This window comes from Dermacentor andersoni, chromosome 10 (assembly GCF_023375885.2).
Source record: "Dermacentor andersoni chromosome 10, qqDerAnde1_hic_scaffold, whole genome shotgun sequence".
In the NCBI taxonomy this organism is placed as follows: Eukaryota; Metazoa; Arthropoda; class Arachnida; order Ixodida; family Ixodidae; genus Dermacentor; species Dermacentor andersoni.
In genome coordinates this window covers 13,978,708-13,997,732 of record NC_092823.1, presented here as the reverse complement: position 1 = coordinate 13,997,732, position 19,025 = coordinate 13,978,708, and the positions used below count along the sequence as shown (strand labels likewise).

Sequence of the window (19,025 nt, the reverse complement as noted above, 5' to 3'; positions counted from 1 at the left end):
GAGAAAAGCGACCGTTCGGAACGCCGTCTTCTTCTTTCTCCTCTGCCGCCGGACGGCGCGCAAACGTTGACTGCTTTTGCGCGGGGTCCTGCATGCGATCCGACAATATCGGGAATGCAGTCACTCACTATAGCCACTATGCGCATTAACAGCGCCCGGGAACGCGCGCAACGCAACAGACGAGGATAATGTTTGATGGTTAATACGGGTTTCTCGGGCGTGCGTAACTGTGTCGCCACTGCCACCGTTAGCGGACACTCGTTAAGAAAGTGGCTGCTGTCTGCGCATTGCATGCCACACGGACATTGCGACTCACGCTGCAAGTGAAATCGGGCAAAATAGTAGGGAAAACGCCCATGCGCCGTGAGCAACGTGACGAGCGGCCTGGGCGGTGGAAAAAACCGCGGAATGCGTGAGGCCGCCGGAACCCATTTGAAGAGTTCAGTATCGTTGTGTTCGCGCGACCATCGGGTGTTCCATTGGGCAGTCACGGACGCATGAAATTCCCTGCGAACCGCGCTGAGAGGCGTCTTAAGAACCCGATACAACCCCCGCGTCGCCGCCGCCCCCGCCGCCAGATCGGCCAACTCATTGCCGTACACGCCGCTATCTGCGGGCACGTGATGGAGGTGAATGAGTGACTGCTTATTTAAGCGCGCCAGCATCATTTTCAAGTCGTATATTCGCTCGTCTTTCGTGATTGGCTCTGCAAGCGTCGTCAGGAGCGACAGACTGTCAGTGCAAAGGTGGATAGGGGGAATGCAGTTCTGCTTTTCAAGAAAGCGCAACGCTGCAGCAAATGCGAACAGTTCAGTGCAGTAAGCACTAAAGGCATTTTCCAGGCGGTATCTTAGAACCGCAATTATACCGTCCGTAGGGCGCAACACAACTACCGCCGCTCCTGCTGACAATGAGTTGCACGAGCGCTCGTGCAACTGCTCCGTCTGGCCGGCGTTTCGCTCTCCAGGATTTTCGGCTAAAGGTCAGTTAATTTGACTATCTGGCCTGAAATTTTAGCTCGGGGTTATTTTTAAACGTATAGGGACGACATTCGACGCTGGGGTTGGATTCAAAAAGGGGTATTTTAGCAATTTGGGTCATCGGTTGTCTGAAGCTGCCTGTTGGCCGGGTATGAGCCATGGCACAGCTCGTTTGCCCTAGCCATGCCTAATACAAGGCAAACTCATTCCATCTCCCCGTCCCCGAAACGGCAAGTAAGTGAAGAGCACTCGCCCCGTTTACAAGCGTCTGATTTTTCAGAGGACGGAGATGCGGTGATCGAGAGATTTTGTCAAATGATTGATAAAATGCCGGAGAACTTGGTCGAACAGCATCCGGCTGGCGGGGAGGAGGAAGAGGCCTTGTCCTCTGTATCAGACACCACCGCGGTTGCCGCGACGCTTCCCGCGGACCCTGGCAGCCGTATCCAGCGGCGCATCCGCGACATAGAGGATGAAATTCTAAATTATTGCACGGCCACAGCAAACAAGGTGCCCGTAGAGGCCCGCAAAATTATAATGTCTAAAATCTTCGAGATGGGGGCGTGCTGCTCCGACCTGAGAGCGGACGCGGCCACGGAGCGCGGCGCGGCGCTTGCGTTGCAGGGGCAACTCTTGGACGTGCGCCGTGAGAATGCGGCCCTGCGAGCGACGCTGCATACGCGGACGACGGCTGCCCTTCAGGACAACGACTTCCCGGCCCTGGGCGAAATATCCCACGTTGGACCCGGTTTTTCCTCACCCGCTGCTGACGATGGCGTTGCTGGCGGCCGGTCGGGGGTGCCGGTGGCGGGGCCGCCGGGCGGGCGTTCCTACGCGGCGGCCCGCGGAGCGGGCCTCGAGCGTGCTCGCGCGGGACGGCCTGTCGGGGCGGCGCCGCCGGCGACGGCGCGCCCGACGCACGAGCACGTGGCGTTCTTGACGCCAATCGCCCAGACGGCGACGCCGGCGAGGGACGTCCTTCGACTTTTGAAGACGAACATTGACCCCGGTGCTAAGCAGATCAACGACATCAGTGTGCACCATAGGCGGTACGGTTTGACGATTTTTTCCAACACCAAACAATCGTTAGACAACTTACACCAAGCCATTAAAGATAATTCTGTCACCCGTGCATCCCTATTAGTTAGACTAGGTGAGAAACGCAACCCTCATGTCAAATTTAATGGAGTGGACCCAGACATCGCACCCGATGAATTTATTAAAGTGCTAAACGAGCGGAATGAGGGTCTCAACTTAGACACGCATAAATGCAAGGTGCGCGTCACGTTTCGCGAACGGGCGGGTACAAGCGCGTTTGTGGCAGAGGTTGATCCCGACGGCTTCAAGCGCATCATGCAGCGGCCTCGATTATCGGTAGGGTGGACGTCGATTGTCGCTATGGAGGACCTGCACGTACCGACGTGCACGTACTGTGCGACGTACGGTCATGGTCGCACGACGTGTCCCAACAAAGCCGAGCCCACCAAGGCGGTGTGTATGAAGTGCGGCGAGAATCACCTCGCGGTGACATGCAGAGTGCGTTTGGGCGAGGCAGCGGTATGCTGCTCAGAATGCAAGAAGGTGGGTCGTGACACCAGTCACCCCACGGGCTTTCCGGGCTGTCCAGTCCTTCAGGAGCGAGTGGTGCGACTGCGGGCCCGCACTAGCTATGGGCCGTAGCACGGGGCGCGTATGCTCCGCAGGGGGGGGGTTGGGGATGGACCAACATGCAATCGAACGGGTGGTGCTTCGCGCGCTTGGTCAATGATCATCGACAAGACACCGAACGGTTGGTACTTATGGAAAATAGGGCCGAGATGACCACATCGGTGCGCCTTGTGCAAATCAACCTCGATCATACCAAGCGCGCGACGGCGATACTGGCGTTCAGAATGGAGGAAAAAGGAATTGACATAGCGGCCATCTGTGACCCATACGCTTCGAAGGGAAACGCGCCAAGTTTGCCACCGCAATTTCTGTACTTCGGCGAGAGAGAAGGTGCTCTCAGTGCCGTGGTAGTGCGCCACCCAGTATTTGATGTTTTTCCTGTGTACATCTCGAAGCTGGTGGTTGCGGTGCGATGTAGTGGGGCAGACCGAGTTTGGACAATCATCTCGGCATACGCACCCCCACATAAACCTATGAATGCAACGTTCGACGGCATCGCAGCTAGCTTAGCGAAATGTCGTTCGGAGCATGTCATAGTGATGGGGGATTTCAACGCGAAACACGCAATGTGGGGCCCTAATGCAAATGATGACAGGGGATCGCGCCTCATCGAGTTCGCGGCGGCAAACGAGTTGGTGGTGATTAACGACGCGGCATCGTCACCCACGTACGTTAACAAGTATACCCAGAGCTGGATTGATGTTACCCTAGCCAGCCCTCAGTTAATCAGGCAAGGGTATGATTGGCACGTCGCTGATGATGACTCTTTCTCGGAGCATCAATACATCGATGTTGTCCTGGGAGCCGCGTCGCAGAGGCGGGAGAAGCGTCTCACGCGATGCGGCAGACGCCAGCTGATACAGACCCTTGAAAACCACGCATGGTTTTATAGAGTGAGCGGAGCGGTTGTGGGGTCGGAGTGGGCGCTCGATATGATCGTTAAGAAAATGTACGATCTCATTGGAGAAATTCGCAAAAAGTTTATGAGACCGGTGAACTGCAACGATAATGGAAAAAACTGGTGGACGCCGGAATTAAATCTGCAGAAAAAGCACGTTAATGCTATGCGTCGTCGATTTCAAAGGTGCCGTGACCCAGCGCTGAGGGCTGTCTATAGGGCATCCTATAGCGCGGCGCTTGCGAAATTCCGGCGTCAAATAGAAAAAGAAAAGGAATGCGCTGCAAAAGAAAAATGTATAGCGTGCAGCAAGCGCTCGATGTGTGCACAACCTTTCAAAAGAGTTTTCGGCAAAGTGAATGTGAGAGCAGTACTGCCTCCGCTGCGTCAACCGGATGGAGAATTGACAGAGGGCGTGCTGCAGTCGGCGCAACTGACTACCATCGTCGCATCCGGGCTGTGGTACAGAGTCCGTATCCTGCGGTACGGGATGATTATCCATTCACTGAGGCGGAGATTGAACGAGCGGTTTACCGGGGCAATAATAATACCCAGGACTGAAGTTTCCGCCTTGTATGTTGGGCTGAGCTTGCCCTGGCGCTATTGAAGTACCATGTGGCGATGGTACCTCCCCAGTAAACTTCATTTCTGTTCGCCTCTAGTGAGCATATACGGTGAACTGGACGTAGCAGCGCTTTTGACACCTTAGTCCGGTCAGGCACTCTAATAAAACACCTTAAAAAAATTCTTTTTGGAACCTTACCTCTGCCACTTCAAACAAGAAAAATATCCAGCACTGAAGTTTCCGCCGTGTTTGTTGGCCTAAGCTTGCACTGGCGCTATTTAATTATCATGCGGCGGGTGTACCGCCCCAGTAAACTTTATTTTTGTTGGCCTCTCGTGAGCCATGTACAGTGAACGGGACGCGACAGCGCTCTTGACACTTTCGTACGGTCACGCACTCTAATATAACACCATACAAAAAGCCTTTTTGGAACCCATCCTCGCGTTTACCTGTTCCCGTTCAAACAAGAAAAATATCCAGGCCTGTAGTTTCCGCCTTGTTGCGCTGAGCTTGCCCTGGCGCTATCGAGTTATCATGTGGCGCGTGTATCGCCCCAGTAAACTGTTTCTGTTGGCCTCCCCAGTCAAGAAACCCAACAGGCTGTCAGCCTGTCAGCTTGTCGGCTATACGTTATTTTGGCTTGTAAGTCTGTCAGCCTGTAAGTCTGTCAGCCTGTCAGCCTGTAAGTCTGTCAGCCTGTAAGTCTGTCAGCCTGTAAGTCTGTCAGCCTGTAAGTCTGTCAGCCTGTAAGTCTGTCAGTTTGTAAGCCTGGCGGCCTGTAAGTCTGCTGGTACCTACTATTGGCTGCCGCCGCCTGAGGCAACATTCTCCGACGATCACATTGAGCGATAGCTTCACTTTTGCGAGATTTCACGATTCAGCCGTCAAGATTCTTGCTTTTGCCCGACGCTTGTGTGCAGCTGTCCATTGTTGATCCTCGCAAAAGTGAAACTACCTCTGAAAGTGATCTTCTGAGAATACATCCCTATAGTGGTCTGCGTACCAAGCATGCTTGACTACGCTGATAGTTGCTGTATAGAAAATACACCTTTGATTGATAATTTCAAAGTTTTATTACACAGTAATACACCCGGCCTTAATAGAACTAGCATATTCATATATATCTAATACAGTTGAATCCCGCCACAATGAATACCGCTACAACGAATAATTCTTAGTTCCCCGTCAGTATCCCATAGAAATTATAGCCCCAAGTTTCTCTGCACGAGCCATTTTTGGTGAGCGTTTCCGCTTCAACGAAATTTTCGCAGTCAAAATCAAAACCAGAACAAGTGTTATTGGCAAAAGTTTAAGTTAAATCCAAAGCCATAGTAAGCACGAAATCATGTGATTGCAGTTTCGCCATTTTGGGTTTTTTTTTTTTTTCGTGGTCGCGTCACTCGCAGCGTCTCTTCGACAACGAGCTTTCATCCATGCGTGGGAGGAGATGTCAACGCAAAACCCTTTCCCTCAAGCAGAAAGCTGAAATCATCACCCAAGCTGTGAGTGGAAGGAAGGAAGTGGCAATCGCTGAAGACTTTGGGATTCCGGCCAGTTCGCTGTGTACGATGCTAGGAAATAAGGACAGCGTAAAAAAGGCACTTGCTTCAGGCACATCTTCCAAGCACAAAAAGGTGACGCGGCCCCTCCATGAAGAGCTGGACAAGGCGGTGCATGCGTGGTGTGTTGAAGTACGAGGCAAGAACGTCCTCCTCAATGGAAGCATCGTCCAGCAAAAAGCCTTGAACCACGCCTGCCTACTCGGCATTGACGATTTTAAAGCCAGCGTTTGCTGGCTGAACTGTTTCAAGGTCCTCCATAACATCATCGGAAAAGTGTTGTGCAGCAAATCGATGTCCGCAGACGTTGACGGAGCTTTGAAGGTGAGCAATGTGGCCGGCATTTTAGGCAACTTCACGCCGGCAGACATCTACAATGCCAATGAGACTGGGCTATTCTACGAGATGTTGCCGGCCAGGATGCTTGACATTAAGGGGCAGCACTGTCACGGGGGCAAACAGCAAAAATGTGTGACGGTGCTGCTTTGCACAAACATGGATGGCTCCGACAAGCGTCCTCCATTAGTCATTGGAAAAGTGCCAAGCCACACTGTTTCAAGGGATCCCATAGCCTACCTATGCAGTACAAGGCGAACAAGTCATGGACGACCCGCGCTATTTTCACAGAGTGGATGGTGGCATTCGACTGCAACATGAAGCGGCAGGACCATAAAGTTTGCTTGCTTCTGGACAATTGTTCAGACCATCACTCCGAAGAAGTCAAGCTCACTAACACGGAGCTGATGTTTTCCCCTACAAATTGCACATCTGTCCTACACCCTCTCGATCAGGGTGTGATTCTGAGCCTGAAGCGCGCTTACCGCGGGAGGTTAATTCAGCGGCTGCTCTTCAACAGTAAAACCAGCCAAGACACGAAAGTGGACATGTACGTGGCACTGCAAATTATGTCTGCTGCCTGGAACACACTGGGTCACTCAGTAATTGCAAACTGTTTTAGGCACCCGGATTTGCCGAAGATCTATCCTTAGACTCTGACGTAGTAGTTCTGCGGAAACCCGCAAGGTGGAGAGAAGTAATGAATAAAGGGAAAATGAGATATCCACCTGTTCGTAGCAATTGCTGCAAAGGAAGCCCATACGGGTTCCTAAAAAGAAAAGCCTCATAGTTGAAGAAAACGTCCCTGACCAGGACGAATTTTTCTTCAACTATGAGGCTTTCCTTTTGAGGAACCCGTATGGGTTTCCTTTGCAGCAATTGCTACGAACAGGTGGGTGTCTCATTTTCCCTTTATTCATTATCCTTAGACTGCTAGCGCACCACCGACGAAGAGGCGTCAGCGGCACCGGGGATCACGGCCGCCTGGAAAACACTGGAAAAAATGGGAAACGTGTTGCCTAATCTCGAGCTTGATGAATACATCGGTGCTGACGATTGTGCTATAGTTCATGAAGAGGTGAATGATGAGCAGATTATCAAAGCCGCCTGCAATGATGAAGAATGAAGACTCTTCTGATGTCGAAGATGACGTACAGGATGTGCCTGCTGAGGCAACTGCCTCACAGGTGATGGACGCTTTCGATGTAATGAGGAATTCTGTTGATGTCCGAAGCGGTCGCAAGTACGGGCTCCCACGTACCAAGATGTGAAATCAGCTTTACTTCGCTGGATGCAGAAAGCAAACGCAGCCCACCTTCCCGTCAATGGGACGATACTGCGGGAGATGGCCAGCGATTTGGCTCTACAACTTCGGCACGCAGAGTTCAAGTGTAGCAATGGATGGTTCAGCAGTTTTAAAGAGCGCAATAGTTTGACCTTCGTAGCAGTCTGTGGCGAGAGCGGCAGCGCAAACAAGAGGGTCATCGACGCCTGGAAGGAACACACGTTGGCTCCATTGCTTAGCGAGTACGGTACAGACGATGTGTACAACGTTGACAAGGCAGTCATTTTTTACAAGATGCTGCAAACGTTTGCAGTGAAGGACACCGCGGTCAAGGGTCAAAAGCAGGGCAAGGAAAGAATCATTGTTCTGTTCGGTGCGAACATGTGTGGCGAACACAAGCTGCCGCTACTTGTAGTTGGAAAGAGTGGGAAGCCTCGCTGCTTTAAAAATGCACGGCTGCCGCCAAGAGATGAGCTTATCATACCGGCACAGCAAGAAAGCTTGGGTCACAGGTGCAATATTTGAAGATTATGTTCGGCAGGTTGGCCGCAAGTTCGCGGCCACAGGCAGGAATGTGCTCTTCTTTGTTGATAATTGCCCAGCGCATGGCGTCACCCCACACCTGAAAGTTATCCGGATGGTATTTCTTCCTCCGAACACCACGTCGATCTCGCGGCCAATGGACCAAGGCGTCATTCAACACACAAGGAAGATTTACCGCCACCACCTGCTCGAGCGCATGCTCCTTTGCTTCGACAACGGCAAGGAGTACTCCATCGACCTCCTCGGGGCCATACGTGTTATTGTGTATGCATGGAGGCAAGTGGAACCCACTTTGGTCATGCGGTGTTTTGAACACGATGGCTTCTCGAAGGAAAGCACCGTCGATGCTGACTATTCACGTGCACTTGATGACGATGGAGCTGAGTATTGTGACCGCATCAATGCACTCTGCGCAGAGATAGCGAATCCAGTGCAGTTGGCTTCGCCGAGTATCTGAACTTTGAAAAAGATCAACAAACATGCTACTCACATTTGGAGTGTGAAGCTACCGCTGATGCGGCCAATGTGCGATCACAGCGACAATGGCGGCGCTAACGAGCCCTTCCGAGCACCCGCTCTCGGGGAAGTTATCGGCAGTTTTGTTGAGTGCCACTGTGGAAATTCTCAAATGCTGCATGTAGTTGGTCAACTAGAAATAACATGACCCTTGGAGCCTCGAACTACAGGACGCGGCAAACTGAATTTGAAGATTTTCTGCGGTCCCAATGACTTCAAATTAACGAGGCATACCATTATCATTGAAAAAGAAGGTATACAATCAGTGCATTTTATCAGCGATGACATATGGGGAAGAGACTTGGAAACTGACAAAGAAGCTTGAGAACAATTTAGGGACTGCGCTAAGAGCAATGGAACAAAGAATGCTAGGCATAACTTTAAGAGACAGAAAGAGAGTGGTTTGGATCAGAGAGCAAACGGGTATAGACGACATTCTAATTGAAATGAAGAGAAAAAAATAGCGCTGGGCAGGTCATGTAATGCATAGAGTAGATAACCGTGAAGGTGATAGAATGGGTACCAAGAAAAGGGAAGTGCAGTAGAGGACGACAAAACACTAGGTGGTGCGACAAAATGAGGAAATTTGCGGGTGCTAGTTGGAATCAGTTGGTGCAGGACAGGGATAATTGGAGATCATGGAGAGAGGCCTTCGTCCTGCAGTTGACATAAAATAGGCTGATGATGACTGTACAAGGACTGCCCCAAAAGTTTGTGCAGTTCATGCCACCACACCCTCTGCTGCATTTTTGCTGACTCACTTGTGCAGTGAGTCAGCAAAAATGCAGCAGAGGGTGTGGTGGCATGAACTGCACAAACTTTTGGGACAGGCTTTTTAGCTGTATCAGCGGCACTACTTCCTTTGTGCATCAGCAAGTTTTTGCGCCAGGTGCCTGCGTACACTCTTCATTCTTTTTTTCTCGTCTTCTGGCGTCACATCGCTGCCCATGAAGATCCGGAGGAGGCCTGCACAAGTAAAGCAATCACAGCTATAAAGTAATGAAAGCAGCTAAACAAATATTTCCAGCATGAGACTGCATGTTCCCAACAATATACCGAAGGTTAAACGAAATATTTTATCATAGCTACGTGCTTAATATGGCAACAAAATTGCAGGCTACTTCTTGCCTAGTCATTTGCATGCCTCAAATTCTTTTTAGAGCTTCAACATGAAATATTTCAGTAGCAGAGTATCACAACATGGTGCTTTAGCACAACAGCTTCGCTGTTACTGTGGCCTTTCGCGTTTGCCATCTGTATGGCACCTGTCAGAGTCAGTAAGGCTAAAGGTTAATTATAGGCTAAAGCATTCTGATCAGCATTGCAGCTCTCAATTGTGAACACGTAGCCTTGTTGGTTTATCGTCTGCCAGAAAGTAGCGAAATTACACAAAAGTAGCACTCCTATACATATGCATTCTTTTTTGCTGATGTAATTTCACTGATATTATAAAGCTGTCGATATCAAGCACACTGGATAGTGCTGCTATGTTTGAGCTCAGCACTACATCCAGACACCATAAAATTCTAATTTATTCAGAATTAGACAACTACCACAACTGAATGTGGAATAATAGTAGACATGTGTTTTAATGTCTCCGTTATGTGAAATATTAATTGAAATGAGTTACTAGATAGTATGTTTTCTGTATCAATATCATTTTCAATAGCAAGCTCACTACTATGAGGAGTTATTAAGGATTTCAGTTTGTTTATTACAGGATGGCACATCAATGCAGATTAAGCGCACTGTTTTGCGAAGCACAGCACCACCTTCAGTGGCTGTATCAAAAAATACTGCTGCTACATTTTTTTCATTTGAAGAGTATGTTCAATTGTGCATACTTTTCAAGGATGACAGCTTCTCTGGTGTTACAGCTTGCCTGGCCTCCGTCCTTCCCATGGACCGCGACTTGTTTGACAAGGTTCCGGTGACACTTCTGTTCCGGAGTTCATCAGGCGTCCAGTAAATAGTTGAAGCCATGCGACAAAACATGGAGTCGCCCGACGCCCGGAACAGTGTCCCCCATGCTGCCTTGTCAATCCACTTCCCGGATCCAGCATACATCTGCAATATATCATACATACAGAGCTAGTAGCTAACAGATTTTATACTGGACGATATACACTGTATTTTCTCAATTGTGCAGTTTGCTGGCATTTTGGCACATTTATTTGTGTCATTTGGGCCGATACCTGCATGAGCGGAACTAAATTATCCAGTAATATTTTTATACATCTTTTAGACCCTCCTACATAAAAATCTCCTAGGCATCAGTAGCAAGCTCTAAACTTGGAAAACTGACAATTATCTGCGAGAATATTCACTGCTACAGCTTGATGAAATCACTGAAATCTATCTAGACATTGGGTAGCCGAATTTCAAATATGTTCCATGTAATATCTGTACGACCACTCTTTTCCACAGGTTACTCTGTGCAGTCACTAGAGGCAATATAGAAATCTGCACCAGCACTGTGGTCCAAGGACTGCATGATTACATAATTATGTTAATGTACACAAACCAAAAACTTCACATTCACTGTGATCATGTAAAAAGAGGAGTAGGCCACTAATTAGGTTTTTGAGCCCCATTTTCAAGAACAAAGTGCAGAGGCAAGCACATACTTTGGCACTCGAGCCGACCAAAAGTGGTTACAGTAGTGTGCTGTAAGCTCACCCCTTTTCATTTATTTTGATATGCCTGTGGTGTGGCAAGCTGATGAGGATGGCGCCGAGGGGGTGACTGTGCTTGGCCAGTTGCGAATTGTGACCATGATGCTGTACAGCATAGCTGATCGACATAAGCTGCCTATCTACATAATTTATAAGAGGAAGACACTGCCTGCTAAGGAAGCCTTCCCCAGAGATGCTGATACCCAGTTGAAAAGTGCCATGTTTGGCTAGTGGATAAGAATCACGTGGCAACACCGTTGAAGAACTGTCTCCTTGTCCTTTATCCATACTTGAACGTACATCACTATCATTCCAAATGGCATGATGGGCCAGCCTGAGTCACTTGATGTCTGCATCAACAAGTGTTTCGAGGACTGCCTGCGGAAATACTTTGCGATGTGGCTGACTGATGAAGCGTGTAAGCTAACAGCAAAGGTTGTATCAAATGCAGATCACTAGAGCAAGTGGCGAGCTGGGTCACTGCAGCATGGGACGACATGCCACAAAGCTTGATTGCATGTCTTCAAGGAGCGCAGCAACTAAAGTGCCCTAGATGACACCAAATATGGTGTGCTCTAGTGCTGACAGTGATACGGCAAGCGACAAAGCTAGCAGCAATGATGACATCACATGATCTGGGGCAGGTTCGCAGTTAAGAAATGCTGTTTGCATTTTGTGTCTGTCAGCCTTTCTTTTGTCCAGCTTACATTCAAGAAAAGCGCTTTTTTTGGTTTGACTTTAGACCTTCAGGTGTTAATTTAGGAGCAGGACTGGTCTAGATGCATAAATATGGTACTCAGCCATAAATCTAGTTAATGGATCATACACAGTTACTTACATTCGGAAAGAAAAAACAAAAGGTGCATAACTCAGTAAATTTCTTCAACATTCTGAAATGTATGAGCACTTTTAGCACCTAAGTGTAACACGGAGCCCTAAAGAACAATTCTGTGACTTAAAAATTACCTTTCCATCATCTCTTGAGGATCCGATTACCACATCGACGGCCTCTTCTTCAGCGAACAGGTCAATGTCAGCTGCAAAGGAAAATGTACAACTTTTCCCTTGAACTGCCAGGTTTGATACTTCAAAAGCAATATAGAGGAGTTCCATGCTAAGGAAAGAGTACAATGTAACCATTACACATTACCAAGGAATGGAAACCAAAAATATCAGTTGCGAAGAACGCTGTGTGGGACATGCCACACACTGGTATTGTAGGCTCTATAGCCTCCAAAATAGGGAGATGCATGCTTTCGACAGAAAGCGTGTCAAATTCTCTGGTCTCACAGGTGCCCCCTATTTCTTGGCCGACAAAACGCTCCCAGGGACAGCGTTATTCTTTCTTTTTTCAGTTAGCACTATCATTATAATCACTCAATGCAGGATAGATAGTTCTAAAGTTTCAGTTGATTTGTGCATGTGGTGTGCACATATAGGCTTTCTGTGGGGTGTCTACAGAGCAGGTGTGTCTCGGAGACGTCATCGCATCTAATAAAGCTGTTGTACGCGGCGCTCTTTTGATTGCAATCAAGCCCAATCCAAATCTAATTTCCCAGTCGCGATTGGCTTCTTTGCTCAATCTGTGGAAGAAAACCAATCGCGGTCGAGAATTTCAATCCAAATCGCGGTCAGTCTCAATTGAAAGTGGCCACGTGACACCGGTATAAGTTTCGGTTGCTTTCTGCAAGCAGTCTCTACAGAGCAGGTGTGTCACAGAGACAATGTCGCATCTTTGTGTGTACTTGTGTGGCCTCGCATTTGTGTGCACCACCTCATGTGCCTTCGCGAGAGCCAAGTGGTGCGAAGAAACATGGCTCATTTCTTCCAATCTCCGTGGCGACCCTGGCAACGGAAATCACCAATACAGTGACGCTCTAATCAGATCGTGTATGGAGATGATGTCACTCTTGCACAAATCCAAGCAAATCTGATTGCCTCCAACGTTGTATGAGGCAGGGCATTATTAGAGATTTCTTAAGCTGCCCGAAGCCTAATACATGTATTTAAGAATTTAATCAAAAATCTAAAATGTAATAAATTTTATTTTGGGGGGTGAACAAATTTTTCGGACTATTTTTCGGTCCCTGCGAGGCCCAGAACATCGGTCAGCAACTGTACAATGTTTAAATTGCCATACCGGCAGCAAAGCAGAATAACATGTAAAAGAAATCAAGGAATACTGTGGCTCTGCTTTGCACAACCCTATTTATGTAATTATCTATAATATCACAGAAGTGTCGACACAGTGTCTGAGCTGTTCTGGTTATCAACTATGAATATGGCATGTGGGCCCTCAGTAAGGCAATCCATTAATTTTAGGAGCAGAGAAGGTCATGCACATTCTATATGTATTGCTACTGGCCACACATACTTCGATGTATTGCACACTTAAGGAAAGATTTCTGGCTTCAGCATGTGACGGAAGTATTGTTTGTTCTAAAAAGAGCATTCAAAAATTCAAACATAGGTCCTGATCCCGCTAAGCAGAAAAGATTATGCGGCTCGTAAACCATTATGTGCAAGGCAGTGTTTGTATGGATGACTGACTTATTTCCATGGAATTGCGCATGCTTTCAGCAATCAAAGCTGCAATGTTAGTATGTCCAAAAGCAAATGTACTTAAAGCTGAAGTTGACGGCTCAAAGATCTCAAAGGGCAGCTTCTGTCAGAGGGACTCTTCACCACTTTGAACCCTCACCACCCTGTAATATTCTTGCTAGGCTCACATCGTACTCGCAGATTCAACAGTTTCAACTAGCTAAGTACCCGCAACATTAATAGCCTGACTGTAAGCGCAACAGGAAAGCACAGCGGCATTGTACTGTCAGTTCCGTGTACATCATCGCATGCAGCGTAGTGAGAAACATTACATGGACACACACCAAAATTAGGGACGTGCAAATACTGATTTTTGACACCCGAGTCAAATACAAACCAAATACTGCCATAGCGAACTGAATCGAACCGAACAGTTTTCAAATAGTTTGCGAATAATGAACAGTTATCACAATTGATGTAGAACAAGGTTTCCGTCATTACATGGTACATTATGAAGTGTTTATTAAATGCACAAGTGGACCATTAGAAGCAAGAAAGTACTGTCTTCGCATGCACAGGGCTCTTCAGAGTGAGCAAATGATCACTGTATAGCCTGTAAAGTTTGGCAACCTGAGCAACGTAGCCTGCTCCACTATGAAATATGCGGGCGAAATTTTACAATACTTTGGCTCCAATTCTATGTTCAGTTGGGCATAGTTGGCGTTTTAATTTATTCAATAAGTATTAGAAAGAAATTCACATCTTAAATAGTGACTATTTGGTTCGAAGACCGAATCGAAGGGACACTATTCATTATTTGAAAGGTGTGAATATTCGCACACCCCTAACTACAATTAATGTGAAACAAAATATTTTCCTACCGAAGTCATTTGGCACCATGCCTGGCATCTCGCTGATGAAGCCATCTTCTGGCGCTGAAAAATTAATGTTGAAATCACTTTTACAATATCGTAAAACCTAGCATTTCTCGAACTTTATATGCCATCTTTCTCTTAAAATGCCAAACCATGCAACCCATTTTGTTTACATTATATACAGTACATAATAATAATAATAATAATAATATAATAACAGTTGCTTGTCATGTTCTGTTTCTGCTGCTTCACAGATACCTCCAAATTTGGAAAAAAACACTCCGCATGAAAATTAACTTTTACCAGGTGGTCTGTGGTAGTGTTTTTCAGGTAAACTGCTAGGTTCTGTCAAAAGCAGAATTCAGTTTTGTGTGCCCACCATAACTAATTTAGTCAAGCAAAGAAAATAAAAGAAAAATATATAAACCACTTCTATTCCGTGAAATTTTGGACATGACTGGGCATAATGTTAGCACGAGTAGGCATCAGTGACATCATAAAAGCAAATGTGAAAAAGTGCAAATGCATGATGAGCGCCTGTAGGCACAAATGAATTTGTAAGGTAGTGGCAGTGAGTAAGCACTGCTGAGCAAGAGTGAATATCAGTGATGTTGAATTCCAATGGCAGATCGCGAGCGCTTGGCCAGATCACGAACGGAGCAAGTCGTTCTGACTGAGATCTTGTCAAATTTGCAAATGGAATGTGTGCGTTCCCATGGGGTACTTAGTACAAGGAAATCAAGTGAGAGGGCGCTAACCTAGAGGTGGATTGGGTAGGCCTCATCACCATGACCACCTGGATCATCCCGGCATTCCGTGCGTTTGTTTTTCTTCCGCATCAAAAGAATCATCACTGCACTTAGGAATTTATAGTGTCCGAGTCTGAGCTGTCACTATCAGGAACAAAAACGCACGGCGCGACGTAGCATCCATATTTTTAACGTCCATAGCCACCCGCGACCGAAAACAAGCGACCATGACAGGAAGCAGAGGTGGGTGAAGGAAATATGTCACGTGGACTTCCGGTCAAATCTGCCAATTCTGGTGGAGAAAATATTTCTGCTCCACAGACTGATCCGGAATCGGTGCCTGATCCCAATCTGCCATTGTAACACACAACTCACGCTCTCATTCTGCCATTGGAATAGGATTGCTCCATGCAGAGCAGAAAAACTTGATTTGGATCTACCATTGAATTCAACATGTGTGAAGTACTGCACAAGTAAAAAAATTTGTGCTTGGAACTGAACAGTGCTGTATAAAGAAATACCGTCTTACCATGCTATTGTGCAAAGCTGCAGTTATAATTTCTTTAAAAATTGCACAATAAAATGAATGCAGACATGAAAGTGCAACTTGAAGATGGAACCACAGAAGAATGTCTCATTACCTGGCTCTGGTGTCGAAGCCCTTGCAGTGCTCTGCACTTGTGTGCAGCTTGTACCTGCAGCAGGAAATTTGTTTGGTGACAGAACTGCCAAGACTGCAGAAAATATGTCCTGAAAGATGTAATGAACTGCCACAGAGAAAAATGATCCTTACTAGGCTCTGACATGCAGTCCACTGCATTTGGCTGGCTTGGAGCTGGGGCAACAGTGGTTCCTGATGACAAAAGTGCAATTACCACACACATTATCTTCTGAAAGATTCGCTGAACTGCCACAGAGAAAAATTATTCTTACTGGGCTCCGACAAGTAGCCAGCTGATAGTGGCTGTACAATTGTAGCCGGGGCAGCAGTGGTTCCTGAAGGTAAAACTTAATGACCACTCACATATGTGATATTCTCAAAGGTTCAACAACACGACCACAAAGAAAATGTATCCTTACTGGGCTTTGCAGAAAAAATTGTATGGCGCGGCTGAACCAGAGGTACGGGATCTGTGGTTCCAAGAGATAAAACAAAAATATCCAAATTTAGGTGAGAGATATGAGTGAACAAGTCATCCACCAGATTGTAAATATATATAAAAGTGCCAATGGCTAACAACAGTGGCCCTTTGTACTAGTTGCATCAAATAAACATGTGAAGTCAAACTTGTGGCCAAACAAGCAGTTCATGCCCTCTGCCAGTTGCCATCAAAGACAGGAGCGCATATCATGGTGATAAAGCATGACTCAGGATAATCATTTTCTGTTATGCTCTCTTTTTCCCCTCGCCCCCAGTACACCCCATGCCTTCTACGTGCCATTTGCATGAATAGCACACAGAACAGGGAAGGCATAGAGGGTGTTTTTATGAAGGCTTCTAGCATTACCTAAAAATTGCCATTATGAATAAACGGAGAGCTCTTATGAGGCTGTGATTTTTGGAGAAAGCCCCATTGACAGACGCCCATAAAGATATGTCGTCATCCTTCAAATGGCTGTGGTCATTAAAAATAGCCTCTTAATGTATTCCACTTCTCAGCAGTCACAGTGCATTTTACAGACCCTAGAAAGTCACATTATGGAGTGTTTCCCAAGAGTGAGCAGCCGTAATAAGGAACATTTTTTGCCAGCTGACGGGCTGAAAATTTGCATTTTTTAAATGTTCTTGCATATTGAAACAGAACACGCTCATAATTTCGATTATAATTTTTCCAAAACTTTATAAACAAAAGCCAAGTCAAGACTTTTGTACAATGATAGAAATATTAAGCTAACAAAAATGACACAATTAACTTTACAACTTACCGTTGGCTCCTTGTGCTCCTGTTGGTACTGGAGGACCTGCCACCACCGAAACTCCCAATGACGTGGCGTAGATAATCCTGCTCTCTGAAATTTTTGCAATACATCATGCTACAGATGACTGGATTGCTTCCACAGAATAGAATGTAATTTGGTACAGTTGGCTGTGACCTATGGTAGACACGCACATGTAGCTACCAATTTGCTAATACAGCTTCACAAGCACTCTAATGAGTATGCAAGAACAAAATTTTATTTAGGAATGGAACGTACACCTGCAGACACACTAAAAAGCAAATAGAATTGCTCGTTGACTGCGGTTTCTCCACTATCTACATTAGCTTTCAATAGTCTGAAATATTTCGAGTATTGCAATATTAGAAAAGACAAAGGGGTTCAAAAAGTCCACCTCACCTTCACAAATGTTTTTGTTATTCTTCTCTTATGTTTTTTTGCATGGGCACTCAATCATACTTCATGTGATACAAACTTCGCTGTTACTTTTGGCTAATACTGCACAATAAAGCTCCGTCTCCTTTCATTAATCAATCAGAATAAACTTCAATCATCTGCTGAAACAAGCCCACAAATTTTACTTTATATACTATGATGCCCTAGCAGTTATTTCAAGACTGAAAAATTACGAACTAATGGCATGAGAAACAGGTAAATGTGAATGTTGCCAAGGCCTTTTAAAGATATGACTAATTCCCCTCAGTAGACGAGTGAAAATTCCAGGCCTAGATTAACTAACAACCAGACATATTTAGGATGGTTAGGATACTAAAACGAAAGGGCCAATGATGCGAGCAGTACGAGCCAACTTACGGGCTCACTTGGGCCGAACTTCTGCTAGGTGGAAACGAAACCAGCACAATCGTCAAAATATGCATTACTGCAATGGCACCACGTTACACATTTAATGAACATTCTTGGACCCAGAAGATGGGTTACAGCAAACACATGTCCATGTGAGGGCCATGTCACACATTGTCATGCTGCAACGTGGCAACCCGAGTCAAGTTAGCACTTGCCTTGCCAAGCGTATAAATGCATGGGCTGTCTTCCAGAGCATTGCTTCAGTTCAGTTACAGCTTTCCATGTACATTTTAGACGAGCTACCCTATCTAAGCTAATGGCAGCTGCTGCCAGGGAGTATCCATGGCAGAGACTGGTTGAGGACCGTTACTTGGAAACAAATTGTGTGATAGAGTTCAGTTTAGTTGCAGTGCTTTAGCGAGAGTGCTTCGTTATGTTGCATTAAGGTATACCTGCAGAGCACAATTTCCCTGCAGAAGTGTGCGATCACGCCAACATATCGCTAATTGAGTATTGCTGCTGAATGCATTAATTCTCTGCCAATTCTACTTGCACTCGAGTATATTTAATTCCACCTTCAGCAAACGAACGCTTACTCACCACTTGCTAAGACTTTTGAAGCCAAAGCATCTTGCAGATGTGCATTTCTGTTCTCCAAGATGAGCATCTTTTCCTTAAGACTTCTTAGCTCTTCAGCGACGTCTTCAAACTGCTTGCTTTGTTCCTCAAGCTGCTTGCTTTGCTCTGCAGTTTCTTTTTTGCACTTCGCAAGTTCTTCGACAACAACACATCCTTGGTCACAGCATGTGCACTGCACATGCTGTTGCGGGCATGCAGCTTGGATTTCTGCGAGCAGTTCCCTTTCTACACTTTGTTGAACTTCCACTCTCATACTTTTTGTTGCCTGTGTGCGCTGCTGTTGTAAACAAAATCAGTTTTAAGAACATGGCAAGAACACAACAGAACTCATCTTAAAATTCCTTCAGTGCAATCTCGCAAATGTAAAACACACAGTACATGCACGAAACATGCTTATATGATAATTTTAGGCAAAATTTTGCAGTTGAACAAAAATTTGTCCCGCTCCCAGATT

General features: G+C 46.4%; 1 protein-coding gene and 1 long non-coding RNA gene across 2 annotated transcripts; both read right to left on the bottom strand.

Moving 5' to 3' along the window:
• Nucleotides 1-9,193: 9,193 nt before the first annotated feature.
• On the bottom strand, nt 9,194-12,045 carry LOC140213796 (uncharacterized). Its single transcript, XR_011890772.1, has 3 exons — nt 11,992-12,045; nt 10,195-10,417; nt 9,194-9,316 (listed from the first exon to the last, which is right to left on the bottom strand). It is a non-coding gene; the product is annotated as an uncharacterized lncRNA (long non-coding RNA).
• A 558-nt stretch (nt 12,046-12,603) lies between these two features.
• On the bottom strand, nt 12,604-18,782 carry LOC126519237 (uncharacterized). Its single transcript, XM_072284628.1, has 7 exons — nt 18,533-18,782; nt 17,117-17,200; nt 16,271-16,321; nt 16,124-16,186; nt 15,984-16,043; nt 15,832-15,885; nt 12,604-12,608 (listed from the first exon to the last, which is right to left on the bottom strand). Exons 1-7 carry the CDS (start codon nt 18,597-18,599, stop codon nt 12,604-12,606), a joined length of 384 nt encoding a protein of 127 aa, XP_072140729.1. The 5' UTR covers nt 18,600-18,782.
• Nucleotides 18,783-19,025: the final 243 nt, after the last annotated feature.